The 12,263-nt window shown below is 40.1% G+C and overlaps 1 protein-coding gene across 1 annotated transcript in view; it reads right to left on the reverse strand.

Moving 5' to 3' along the window:
* Positions 1-14: 14 nt before the first annotated feature.
* Positions 15-12,263, reverse strand: part of scube3 (signal peptide, CUB domain, EGF-like 3) — an 82,549-nt gene continuing 70,300 nt past the window's right edge. The window contains exons 13-23 of the mRNA XM_050064242.1: positions 11,701-11,796; positions 11,460-11,576; positions 9,507-9,668; positions 9,095-9,298; positions 8,326-8,487; positions 8,049-8,216; positions 7,794-7,955; positions 7,512-7,709; positions 7,255-7,407; positions 4,313-4,392; positions 15-4,003 (exon numbers count right to left, since the gene is read on the reverse strand). Coding sequence (XP_049920199.1) covers positions 3,851-4,003; positions 4,313-4,392; positions 7,255-7,407; positions 7,512-7,709; positions 7,794-7,955; positions 8,049-8,216; positions 8,326-8,487; positions 9,095-9,298; positions 9,507-9,668; positions 11,460-11,576; positions 11,701-11,796 — 1,655 coding nt within the window. The 3' untranslated portion in view covers positions 15-3,850. The remainder of the gene's footprint in view (positions 4,004-4,312; positions 4,393-7,254; positions 7,408-7,511; positions 7,710-7,793; positions 7,956-8,048; positions 8,217-8,325; positions 8,488-9,094; positions 9,299-9,506; positions 9,669-11,459; positions 11,577-11,700; positions 11,797-12,263) is intronic.

Here is a 12,263-nt window from a genome sequence, read left to right on the forward strand (position 1 = left end):
GTATCATCTCTATAGACTAAACGGTGAGTGAGCATTTCATGAACAAACAAGCTACAAGAAAATAAGAACACCAATTCCATTCATTTAAAAAGACAATACAAAATCCAGACATTTCTTTACATGAGCAATAACAATTCAAGTGCAAATATCATTATCAACTCTATGATACATCATAGCAAACTCTCGTTAAAAGGCAACAATAAAAAAAAAACAACAGAAAACAAAAAAACTTATCAGGTTGCAGGAAAGAAGCTGATTCTTGGTGGGAGGGGGATTTTTGGGAATGAGGGCCAAGTGAGCGTGCTGGGATGCTGCCTGCTGGCGTATACTGTAGCACACGGAGATACTGGAGACTAAATGTACAGAATCTGAGAACTGCATAGAGGAATTTCAAACTGACATGAGATGGCTTGGCCCAGCATCGCCCTCAAGTTTGACAATGTGGTCAAAATCCCTTTGTGTCATCCTAAAGTTTAGGTACATCATATAAAGTGTACCACCTCACTTATTTTTATTTACATGAGTGGGGACGAAATAAAGTCAGAGAGCAAGCGTTGACTCAATTTAATTTCTTTCAGAGGGTTGAATGTACAGGATGGGGTGTTGGGGATTATCTGTACCAATTTGACTGCAGTGGTGGTGCTAATGAATTTAAAGGAACAGTCTGTAAATTTTGGGAAATACTTTTACTTTCTTCCAGGGAGTCCTTCCTGCAGCCCGATACACCAGCTACACGCAGGTTCCCTCTTACGTTAGGGTGCGAAATCCACAGTGAACGATATGTTAAAACCAGTTGCACCTTGGCCCCCAGGAACACCGCTTAGCCTTACTTTGATTTCCTCTAGTGGCCACTTATTGCAGCAAAAAATGCCTGACAGGACACCTCAGACTGCAAACAAGGTCAATTATGACTTTCTATTAAGAATTTTTGACCTACGGAGGTTTTATATTCGAAAAACGTTCCTTGAGCTGAGAAAAGAGATTTAAAATCAGTCTATGAGCCGGGTAGTAACTTGTAGGCGTAGCCAATGGGGTAAACTCTACTGCGCATATTCATTGGCCCGCATACTGCGGAAGTAAACCTGTAAGCTAGAAACTTTTTTGGCAAATGCACCTGATGAGCAATTCCATTGGACAGACTGGGTGCCATCTTGGGGTCTGGTATCTAGTTGTTATCTATCTGTGGTTGCACCATAGAGACGCAAGGTTCATCCTAGCTACTTTGGCATTAAGTCCACACTATCTAAATCATTGTTGCAGAAAATGACGTTTTCACTTCCTGTGGCCAATCAGTGAAAAGCACTGCTAGGCAGATGAAATTGTAATGTTATAATGAACACATAATGATTACCTACACTGGCAAATTGTTAGAAATGTGTAGTTTTCATCTATAATTATACCTCTGTTTGCTTGCAGAGGATATTTCTTATTGTCCATTTACTTGTGTTATTTTATGTGTACGCACTTGATTTCGCATGTTTACAGAAACCCCCGTTCTATTTCTAGCATTTCTATTTTGAGTATAAAAGACACAAGATCACGAGGGTTTATTCTTTCACAAAAAACGTGTTGCCGATACAAAACAGTCGGTATAATTAGCTCCTCATACTCCAGTTATCCCACGTTTCAAAACTATGCAGCATGACAACCTCTATTTTACGGAGGACTTTAAACCTACCAAGGGCTAGGTCTAAGATTTAACATGGCTGTATTTCAGTTGGCGCAAACCTTAAAATGTTAGTAGCACGTTAACTCCAACCAATGTTACACTGATTTACGTTCAAACCAGGGTAAGTTTGAACTCGCTTGTAGCTGGTGCAACCCAGTGCGGTGCTGGAGTCTTTGAGGTTGCTAGGCAACTACGTAGAAGTAGTGCTACAAAAACCCCTGCATTTTAACATTTAAGTTACTGTAGTGATTAAACAAACAAGATGTAATGTGTTGATTAGTGAGTTTTAGAGGTGCAGGCAGATTTATTTACCTTTTGAACAGAGCCATGCTAGCTGTTTCCAGTCTTTGTGCTAAGCTAACGGTCTCATGGCGGTAGCTTTATATTTACTGATCAGATGAGAGTGGTGTCAGCCTCATTTAATCTCCAGAAAGAAAGCGAGTAGGCGTATTTCCCAAAACACTGAACAATTCCTTTTAACTACTTAGCAAAGTGTTAGATTTTTAAAACTTAAATCATTTTACCCTGTTTTGGTCATTGTTTTGAACTCAAAGAATATTTTTTTTACACACCAAATACTCAGTTTTTATTACATTTTTTGACACTATACATATTTTTTTTGTGTTCCTCTGGATAAGAGAGCAGTTACACGTTGAAACCTAAACATCTTCTGCCCATCGTGACTGATAAATATTTAATACAATGAGTCTCAACAAGAATGCAGCCTTAAACACATTTCACAAGCTTCGTTGTGGGTCTCAATAGTGTGTAAGAAAATTGAGATGTGTTTTTATTCATTGCACTTTGTACTCAAAAGGTAGGATGATGGGCTTTAAATTTAGTGCACAAAACAAAGTGACCCGCCCCTTTTTTTGGGCGGTCTTTGGAAGAGCTGTCTTCATTGGGACAGAACAAAACATGAGCGGGGTGTTTGAAGGGGTCACTGGGTGTCTTTGGATTTGAGACTGGTGGGGCAGAAAGTGATTTTAGGTGTCCTGCGTAAAGAAATTTAGGATTAAAGAATTCAACCCTCGTCTAATTTATTTTCATTATTTACAAGATTGAAATAAAACACGATAAAACTGGTAGTCCACAGACAGACAATGTGAGATTATCAACTTACTGTGTGTAAGAACTAAAGTATTTCAGGCGTGGAGCTTCCTTTAGTTTTAAACCTAGAGACTATTAGTGTGTCGAGTACATCAGAAAGACAATATGAGATTGAAGAATTAAAGTGACCTTTTAAAAGAAGCAGCAAACATAATGTCCCTCAAAGACATTTCTCTCTCTCTCTCTCTCTCTCTCTCTCTCTCTCTCTCTCTCTCTCTCTCTCTCTCTCTCTGAGACATGTTCCACTAGACATCACATTATCTCATTTCTGTGGCTCTCACAATTATAAGTTTGTTATTCATCTCCCAAATGTCCACTATGTTCCTGGAATGATAAACCACCTGTTTGTATTTGCTTTGAGTTGAAAAAATAAAAGAGCAACAGAAATAATCTTAAGGTTGGAAAACGTCAGCACAGTCTAGACAGACGGAACAAAACATAGATTAACTGTTTTAACAGTAAAACCCTTGGAAACTGCTCTAAGAGCTCAAATATAGTAAGGCTTTGAATGACCTGGAACGCAGCTGCGACATGAATTTAACAACCGCTCCTCCTCGAGGACAGCACACAGACACTGAAGATGGAACCAGGGTTACACAACACTTACACAACACTTACAGTCATACTTAATGGTAGGAGTTGGAGCTGGAACTCACACCGCTCATTTTAGCAAATACAATGACAAGCTTGATCAAGCTTAAACCGCGCACACAAAACGTCACTCCTACTGTCTGAAATAGGCGTTTCTATTGTTTGTTTTTGTGGTTGCATTGCACAACAGAAACCAAACCCACTCACGTACTCTACATCCCCACTAAATGCTTGAGCTCGGGACTGCAGACCTGCGCTGAATGCAAACTGCCAAAAAAAATCCTAAAACACAAATTGTCAGTATTTCTCAGGTCTGCATAGTGTTTATTGTCAAAGCCTATGGAAAATAAGAGAGTGTAAACATACTAGTATGTTCTTAAGTCCTGTGAGAGTTGTGGGATGTGGCCTGTAAGGTGGAGGGGGATGTCAGGGGGGAGGAGGTGGGGGTCACGATCCGGTGCTTCAGCAGCTGTGCGAGCTTTACTTGTATGGCCGCAGGAAAGCCGACACTTTGCTGCTTATGAGGCGAATGAAGGAGCGAGGAAGCATCTCGTTGGACTCCCGAGTGGTGTACTTAAAGTAGTTGTTTGGGTGAGCCAGCACATCAAAAAGAGTCTTAATCAGTTTTTTATCCTGTGGGGAAGAACAGATGGGTGTGAACGCCACACTTCAACGCATATCGTCATCCTTAATAATAGTTTCAGTAACATTTGAGGCTATTACACAAGGTTGGAAAACAAATTGCACACCTACTACATGACGACATTAGCAGATCTTTTCAATATTCGTCTGACTCATGCAAGTACTAATGTTTGTTGGCAACAGCTTTGTTTATCCTAATAACATCTTAAAGGTACAGATTATTGGTTGACTGAGTCACCTCTCACAGGTGGTCTTTTGTACCAACATGAAATGAACATAGTGAGAAGAAGATCTGCTAACCTTGAGGATTTCTTGATGGTTTTCTGAGGCGTAGAGTCTTCCATCTCGCACTATGTCCTCTACCAGCTGTTCATAGTCCTCTGAATTTAAAAAAAAAACACAAGACACAATCATAATTTGACACATTATGAAATGATGTAAACAGGCAGTGTGTGTTGACAACAAGTTAGGTGGTGAAATAATTAATAGAAGCTGTGTCAATCCTTTGACTTATCCATTGGACATTTAATTCAGACCATTTAAAGATACAGCTGGTAACTTTTATAAACATTACTTGTTTTATTTGCTGATGTTTTTGATGGCATTTGCAAGTGTCCACAGCATCTGAACATAAACAACCAATTAGAGCCAGGGAGTCTCTAAAGACCTAACAGCACACCGACAGCGAAATGCCCCGCGTCAAAAAAACAGCCCCTATTATTTTCAATGTACAACCTCACACCGGCAGTGGCTAGACACGTGTCTGCACTCCTGGACTTGCTGCCCCATAGCACTTTCCCTCTACTCACTCCTTGCTTGTACATACCAGCTCCCATAGCAGCTCTTTTTCTCTGCTCCTATGGCAGCTCGACTCCTTTCTTCACCATGGATGCATAAAGAGAACTCTGTCGCTGTCTCGTGTCTGACAAAGACTGGTTGACAAGAGACTCATCGCTGAGGTCAAGAAATGCCCCGAGCTAAAAGACCCACGATCCTGTCATTATAAAGACGATTACCAAAAAGATATTGTCTGGCAAGTCATAGCTCTGGGGAGCAGCTCTTCAGGTGAGCAATCAAGTTTAATTAGGGGTTCTCCACACATGATTTTAAGCTAACGCAGAGCCCAAATAGGTACAGATCTTTCTCAGTAAAAGTAGTAATAACTATGTGTGGTCGTCTGTTGAATAGCTGCAGTGCGATGCGTCCAGGGGGTGGCGCCAGTGTATTTTTTAGCTTAATGCTGCGGTCAGTCATGTCAATCACTGTTTGTAAACTGCGGTCAAACTAGGCAGCACTGATCAAATATGACATATGATATATGGCGGTGGTCGGTTTTGGCTCAACAGTTTTCAACAGAACACAGACTCTCTCATTTACAGCTAAACAGTACACTACAATACGTTTCTGAAAACATCTGAGATAGAAATGGGTGATACAGATACAGAATCTTGATTCATATTTAATGAGCGCTGCCTAGTTTGACAGTTTGACCACAGTTCACAAGCAGTGACTGACAGCTGTGTTAGAGGCTCCTCGACTCTGACTGATTGTTTTCCTTCAAGTGCCGTAGAATTTTGCAAATGCCATTACAGGCACCAGGACAATGCTGAGTAACAAGTTTTTTTTCCACACCGTCTTATTCAATATTGTGTGTATGTCGTGACAGTTTCAGCAAATGTGGCAGTTATTTTTTTAAAGGTTACCAACTGAAGCTTTAATTTTAAATCTACAGTGTAACATTAAAGGGACAGCAACAACAACAATAAAACATTTACGTCCGCCCATCAGTGCAGATGGTTTTGGTTTTATTTGCACAGATTTTATCCAACTCTGAGATTTTGACGTTTGTCCACATACAGTGCAGTGGACAAAATTATTTTGATGCTCAAAGTTCTGAGAAATGTCTGTTACTCTGGTTGTTTTATTCTGTACGGAAGAGTCTTAGGACTGGGCACTAAGGGGGCAAATGCATTTTGAGAAGATCAGATCCCTCAACATTTAAGATACTGTGCAGGATTTTCCATAAGAAAACAACAAAAACAATGTACAGACTCAAAGAAGTGATCCCTTCTAATCATCACTTAAACCCCACTCTCAGTTTGTGGTAATGTATATTTATTCAGAGACCCTCTGCCTGTATTTTCTTGTTATTTTCTGAGTTCAGGATGTTTATGGGCGTGCACCTCTGGCGCTCAGGGCTTAATAAAAATGTAGCAACCAGCTGCCAGCCTGTAAGCAGCAAGCATCCAAGAGATACACTGCAGAAAGAACATGCAAATATAGTGAGGTGAAATGCCAAATGAGAATGTGGGTTTGGCGCTTACTTTCACTGGCGAGCTGGATTCCTGCATAGTATACCTTTTTAAAGTCGAACTTTTGAGAATATATTAAACTACTAGCGTTAGTGTTGACAGCTGCCTCTACAAAATGCTTTGTGTGCATGAATTAGTGAAACTGTACTTCAGAATTGGTTTTACTAACAAGAAGATTGTTTCTCTTTAATGCAAATTCACAATCTGGTAATAGGTATTAGGGCTTTAAAGAGACTGTGCTGAAAACTGCAGAAGGAGAAACCACAAATTTGGAGGGGGTGACAGCATTTGTGCAATCTGCAATAGCTGGTAATGGACAGATGTAAGGTCGGGGTATCTGTGGTGACGACTGATTCAAATACAGGGAGGATATGTCGTATGATTGCATCACAAGACACAACTTGATGGACCGAAAGGAGCTGATTTTATTCACAAAATTTTGACTTTATTCTCAAAATGCAAAACAAATCTTCCTCCTCCGATTTAGTTTTTCTTATGCCTGCAAATCGTATTAAAGTTTGAATTTATTCTCTATATGCAAAGTAAAAAAAAAAATCATCTTCCAATTTTTTTTGCCTGATCCTAATATTATGAAATATCAATTTAATAGTGGTGTGCTTCCACCGTATTTCTTCTTTTAAGTCTAATTAAATAAATTTTTAATTATTTGTATTTTATATTTTTTTGTAATATATTTATTTGTAAAATAATAATTTTGTATTTTATTTCATCTTGTGATGTTCTGTGTAACTGGCTTTAAAAATGCTATATAAATAAAGTTTTTATGACATGTTGAAGTCAGAACTTTAATTAAAGTTGAAATTCAATTTTAGGAAACCGAAGAATTTTTCGAAACACAAGCACACACACAGAGAAGACAGATAGGTGTGTATATACACAGCTAGTGTGATAAATGAGCTGGCTACGTACCATCATAAGTAACATAGGGGATCTGAAAGCCTCTGGCGCTGTTGGCCTCATTGGACTTGAAGTTAATCCAGAGACGTCTGGAGCGAGCGGTGAAGGCAATGGGCCGCTCGTATGTCTGACACGTCTCGTAGGTGGTGATGGATGTGGCCGACCCTGGCAGGGGCACAGAAAGGACAATGGTGACTAATCAGGTTTGTATGACACAGTTATAAATCCTAAATCCCACTGACACATCGACCAGACAGAGAGACACTCACAGTTCTTCCTCATAACCAGCACATCTCCGCACTCATCCTCCGAGGGCAGGAAAATCTCCGGCACCACAATCAGGATCTTGCGCTTGCTGGGCGGGTTGATGTTCCAGATACACTCCACATTAGCAGGGTAATTCCCGGGATAGTTAGGTGACTCAATGTAACCCATGAATTCACCCATCTCACCACCACATTGCCTGTCTAGACATACACAAACAAAACAAATGAATCTCCAGCTCATGATTAAGAAATCTGGAAACTCAAAACAGTAATTTTCGTACTCACTCTTGCATTGTGAGACACTTGTGGCACCATCAAAATCTGTGGTGGTGTTGCCAGGGCAGGAAATGCAGTAGTTCTGTCTGAACTCAGTCTGGTACGTCCCCACCGGGCAGCGGATACACCGGTGTACCGTGGTGTTGTAGTAATGACCCGGAGAACACTGAACTGCAGGGCAGACATGACAATGCACATTAAGTGGGAAAAGTTTGGCAAATTATTTGAGTATTTACTGAGTGATTAAAAAGAGCACAAGCTGACCTTTGACTTCACAATCATGGAAGGAGCTGGCACCTTCCCGCTTGGTGCCCAGTCCTCCCCCACAGGGGAAGCAAAGGGTCCGTCCTAAATCTGGTTGGTAGGTGCCCTGAGGGCATGGCTGACAGGGTTTGAACCCATCGCTGGAGAAGTACCCCGTATGACACTGGCCTAGATTAGATTTGCAGAGCAGGGAGAGAGGGTTTACTAAGGACATCAGCCTCTCACAGGATCAGGAATACATGTTTCACATTGTGCCTGAGAGTTTAAACTAGGCTACCTGCACAGGAGGAGATGTTTCGTGCCCCGACAGGCCCGTGGCCGTCACTGCCGGGGCAGAGGTCACAGGCCAGCTGCCCCTCCTTCTCCTGGAAAGTGCCGGGCGGACACTGGACACAGCGCTCCTGCTCACCGTGGTAGTAAGACCCCGAGGAGCATCTGACTGAGAGAATATCCACACTTCACTTTAATCAGTTCACAGAAATAAGGGACAGTTCACTCCAAAATCAAAAATACATATTTTTACTTCTACTTGTAGTGCTGTTTATCAATCGAGATTGTTTTGATGTTATGATAATGTAAACAAAAACTGAACATAAACGGCTTCATGACAGTTGACAGTTGTATCAGAATTCATTTAACTGTACAGGTGTCCCTAATAAAGTGGACACTGAATGTATACTACTATCTCACAAGAGCTTAATGCAGATTATGACACCATAAATTAGACTTGATATCATACATACACAGCTATGTGTCACTTCTCATACATGTCATCCTTACTGTTAACCTGTTTATATTTTTATCATTGTATATATTTTAATTTGCACCCTATTGATACTTTAAATTTTAATATTTGCACTCTTTTATACTTCGTACTGTAACTGCTGCACAACAATTTCCCTTATTTCCCATTTTATCTTATCTTCACTTGGGTTATATTACATTCAGGAGTCTGTCATTACTCTTTTAGTTCTTTAATCTAATACATTTAGACCTCACAGTAAAAGAGCTCATCTAACACTCCCGGCGCAGCTCTCTGGTCTTACCACATCGGCCATTGTCTCTCTCCCAGCCTGGGCCGCAGTTCTCCTGAATGGGAGCAGCCTGCGGAAGTTTCTGGGCCACCTCGTATTCCAAACCAGCGACTCGGATCAGGAAGCGCTCCTGGTTGATGGACTTCTTCAGAGCCTTGATATACGTCTTAACCTGCTTCTCCATGCGTTGTCTCAGGCAGCTCAGATTGCAGCTCCCTGTTCAAGGGTCAATAAAACAGTTTCAGTCACAAGCACACAGAGATCCTAAAATCACATATTTAGATTCAATCTTAAAAATGAGATATTACCATGTGCTGGACATTTAGGTTGCATAAATAACCTGTTGGCTGTACAGTCACATAAGCACAAGGTCAACACAGGCAGAAACTGCTGTAAAGGTACTGATTTTAATGAGATGACTGACCTGTAGTGTCTCCGGGTTTGACCTCAGCTTCCAGCTCCAAAGTAATGCGTGTCACCTCTTTGTTGGCGGGGTTACGAGCACGTCGCCCTTTAGCTTTCTTAGAAGAGTCACATTTGAGATTAACAAATGTCACCAGGCAGTTGCTGCAGGGCTGAGCCCCTCCTGTGGACAGCACGATATTAGTAAACTCCAATCACACAATAATATTTATTGCTGATGAATGTTTGACAGTGAAGGTCTAGTTTCTTGGGAGCTTTGACTCAAGGGTAGCAGATACGACACAGGTATACCAAATACGTTCTACTATATATTTACATATATTGTGGTTCACTATAGTTTTCTTCATTAATTTATCTTTTGATTATTTTCTCAATTTATAGACAAATTTGTTTTGTCTGTAAAATTTCAGAAAATTGTGAAAAATACACAATATAGTTGATGTAAGAGTCAACAAGCCGGTTCACAACAATCATCTTGGCAGATACATGGGAACAGATGAACCCACACACATTTCTGGGGGAATGTTACACTCATTCTGGGTCAATGTGAATGTTACAATTAAAGAAATTCTGGTACGGATGCACAATATTGGAATTTTTGCTGATATCCGATATGCTGATATCGAACAACTCAGTTGACCGATAACCAATACCAATATCGATATATCCACTTTTTCTCCCACCTAATTTTAGTGATCATGACGTCTCTTCTATAGTGGAATTAACATCATATTGTGCATGTACACTCTTAGAGACATGACATACAATACTTTTCAGTGTATGTGATATTCATTCATTGTGCACATTAAGAAAAAGCATGTTGGCCAATTCTGATCGCATTTTAAAGCCAATATTGCCTGATACAGATGACGTACCGATATTACTATGCATCCCCAAATTCTGATAGATGCAGGACCTAAGGGATGCAAAGTTATGTACCTTTGAAATATAAATGATTGTGTCATTGATGATTAAAGATATTTACCCAAGATATTAGTGATCACAAGCAAAAGGCAATCACAAGGATGTGGGACAAGACTGAACCCCCTACTATAGAAAAATGGTTTAAAATAATGCGATTTTTACTATGGAGAAAAATGACCTATCAGCTTAGAGAGAGAGAGAAAATGTTTTTGATAGTAAATAGAAGAAATGAATGGTTTATGACACAGTGGAAAATGCTCATGGACTAACTGATGTTTAAACTTCAAGATACTAGATTAATATGTTGGTGAAGATTCTCAGTCATCCAGGTCATGGTAATCCTAAGTGCTCTATCGTTTGCAACTTAAGTTTCTTGAAGATGTTTCACCTCTCATCCAAGAGGCTTCTTCAGTTCTTTCACATGATGACCGGGTGGGTCAATGACTCACATGTGACCTCAAGGACTCTGTAAGGGCTCACATCCACACAAGGCTTAAAGCCTGCGACCCTGCACCTGTCCTTTAGAAGTGAAGAAGCTTCTTGGATGAGAGGTGAAACGTCTTCAAGAAACACCAGCAAGTCCAGCTTCCAACAATATAGCACTAAGAACTAGATACATATATGACCTTCTTCGATAATGGACATTTGTAAATTTTGTTTTCTTTCTCTCTCTTCTGACTGTATAAAAAAAGTCCTGAATTAATATATATACTACTTGTGGTTGTATGCACAAACTCAATAAACATTAATGCTTAAAAAAAGAAAAGAAAAAGAACCAAATTACTTGTTTGGTCAAAGCAACAGTATAAAAACCAAAAATATATATCTTATATGACAAAGAAAAATGGCAAATCCTCCCATTTACGTAGCTGGCACCAGCTGTTGGGCATTTTTGCTTGAAAAATTATTAAAACAATTAATTTATCAAAATAAAAATTGCCACTAAATGTATAGTTTCAGCTCTAAACTACACTGTACATCCCTTTAGATTTCTATAAATAATAGCATATGCAAACAGATGAAGACAGACCTGGTCCAAGTGTCCGTCCTCTGTCCTCTGTCCTTCCGGTCAGCTTCGGGTGCAGGTGACATTTGGCGTTTTTAATCTTGAAAGACGCCGTCTGCTTCACTGGAGGGGCCAGAGTCTCTACAGACAAACAGAGCACAGTGGGTAGGAGCACACAGTAACATCAAACTGCAGCAGCAGCAAAGACAGGCTGACAGTGACCGACTGAGTGTTGAGAAGTGTTTGATTCTAGAAATCAGCGAACCTATGCAGCTCTGACTGCTGCTGGAGTTGAGCCTGGCAGGAGACTTCCCTCTGAGGATGGGGATACCACAGCTGACCGAGTAGCTGTTGTCAGACTCTGCAAAAGGTCACACACAAACAAAACAAGTTAAGCAGCAGTACATTTTTAATTAAAGGAACAGTGTGTAAAATTTAGGGGGATTTAGCAGCATCTAGTGGTGAGGACTGCAAATTGCAACCAGCTGAAACTTCTGGTTAGAAGTTTTTTTCAATGTCATTTCCTGTTAGCCTATATTTGAAATATGAAAATTCTGTTTTCTTTGATTTGAGATACAGTGACAAATTTAGGCCAAAGCAAGTGTAATTTTCAAGATAGAAAGATCAACTTGGGCTCAAACTGAAGCTTATGAAATTGGGAAGTTTTCTATGTACAAGTGAAGCAGTAACATTAAACACAAAGTGATGAAAATAATAATTTTTGATGAGAATTAGTCAAACGGACAGTCATTTGTTTTGGGGATGTTCTGTGTGATATTTTGTAATGAAATAGCAGCAAGCCCCAGAATTCTATTTTGCTAATTTGCC

Source organism: Epinephelus moara, chromosome 16 (assembly GCF_006386435.1).
Source record: "Epinephelus moara isolate mb chromosome 16, YSFRI_EMoa_1.0, whole genome shotgun sequence".
NCBI lineage: Eukaryota > Metazoa > Chordata > Actinopteri > Perciformes > Serranidae > Epinephelus > Epinephelus moara.